General features: G+C 47.4%; 1 protein-coding gene across 1 annotated transcript; it reads left to right on the plus strand.

Moving 5' to 3' along the window:
• Positions 1-237: 237 nt before the first annotated feature.
• On the plus strand, positions 238-627 carry LOC107302201 (mu-type opioid receptor-like; the record flags this gene model as incomplete). Its single annotated transcript, XM_015831312.2, has 1 exon — positions 238-627. A coding segment is annotated over exon 1 (375 nt), but the record flags the coding sequence as incomplete, so codon positions are not given.
• Positions 628-1,116: the final 489 nt, after the last annotated feature.

The following is a 1,116-nucleotide window of genomic DNA, read 5'->3' on the forward strand; positions in this document are numbered from 1 at the left end:
GCTAGGCGACTGGTGGTACTCGGATGTTGCCATATCCTAAAAGTGGTGCAATGGGTGAAAAGGTTGAAAAGCCCTGGATTGGATGACCTCCGGGATCTTTTCCAACTCTGTTATTCTGTCCTAAAAGAAGCCAGTTTTGAACGAGTGGAATTTGGAAATGCTGGAAAATGTCCCCCCAAAGGATTGGATGTGGAGCACAGTCACGTTCAGTGTCTTCTTTATGTTTCTTCCTTGCTCTGTAGATTCACCAAAATGAAGACGGCCACCAACATCTACATCTTCAACCTGGCCTTAGCTGACACCTTGTGCCTCATGACCTTACCTTTCCAGGGCACGGATACCTTCATGGGCTCCTGGCCCTTTGGAAATGCCCTCTGCAAGATTGCCATCTCCATTGACTACTACAACATGTTCACCAGCACCTTCACTCTGACCATGATGAGCGTGGACCGCTACATCGCCATCTGCCATCCCATCAAGGCCCTGGACATCCGTACCCCTCACAAGGCCAAAGTGGTCAACATCGGCATCTGGGCGTTAGCGTCTGTCTTTGGCATCCCGGTCATGGTGATGGGCTCCACGGAGAGAGAAAATGAGGGTGAGAAACATGACGTGGAGAAGGGTTGGGTGGGCTGTCTTTAATCTAAAAATAATAAAAAAGAAAAACCCTGTGAATCTGGTCCAGTTTCCCCCAGCCGTGCCTAAGACACCTGAGGTAAAATAGGGAAATCTTTCTCAGTTGTGGCTCAGTTGTCGGATGGAAAAGATACAAAGAAAATTCTTTCCTTCCTTCCTTCCTTCCTTCCTTCCTTCCTTCCTTCCTTCCTTCCTTCCTTCCTTCCTTCCTTCCACCTTCCTTCCTTCCTTCCTTCCTTCCTTCCACCTTCCTTCCAAATTCCTTCCTTCCATTCCATTTTTTTCCTTCACATCTCCTTCCTTCCTTCCTTCTTCCTCCTACTTTTTCCTTCCTTCTACCATTTCCTTCCTTCCTTCTTTCTTTCCACTCTTGCCATCTTCTTCCTTCTTCCATCTCCTTCCTTCCATCCCATTTCTTTCTTTCTTTCTTTCCTTCCTTCCTTCCTTCCTTCCTTCCTTCCTTCCTTCCTTCCTTCCTTC

This window comes from Protobothrops mucrosquamatus, unplaced genomic scaffold (genome assembly GCF_001527695.2).
Source record: "Protobothrops mucrosquamatus isolate PMUCROS unplaced genomic scaffold, P.Mucros_1.0 scaffold34610, whole genome shotgun sequence".
In the NCBI taxonomy this organism is placed as follows: Eukaryota; Metazoa; Chordata; class Lepidosauria; order Squamata; family Viperidae; genus Protobothrops; species Protobothrops mucrosquamatus.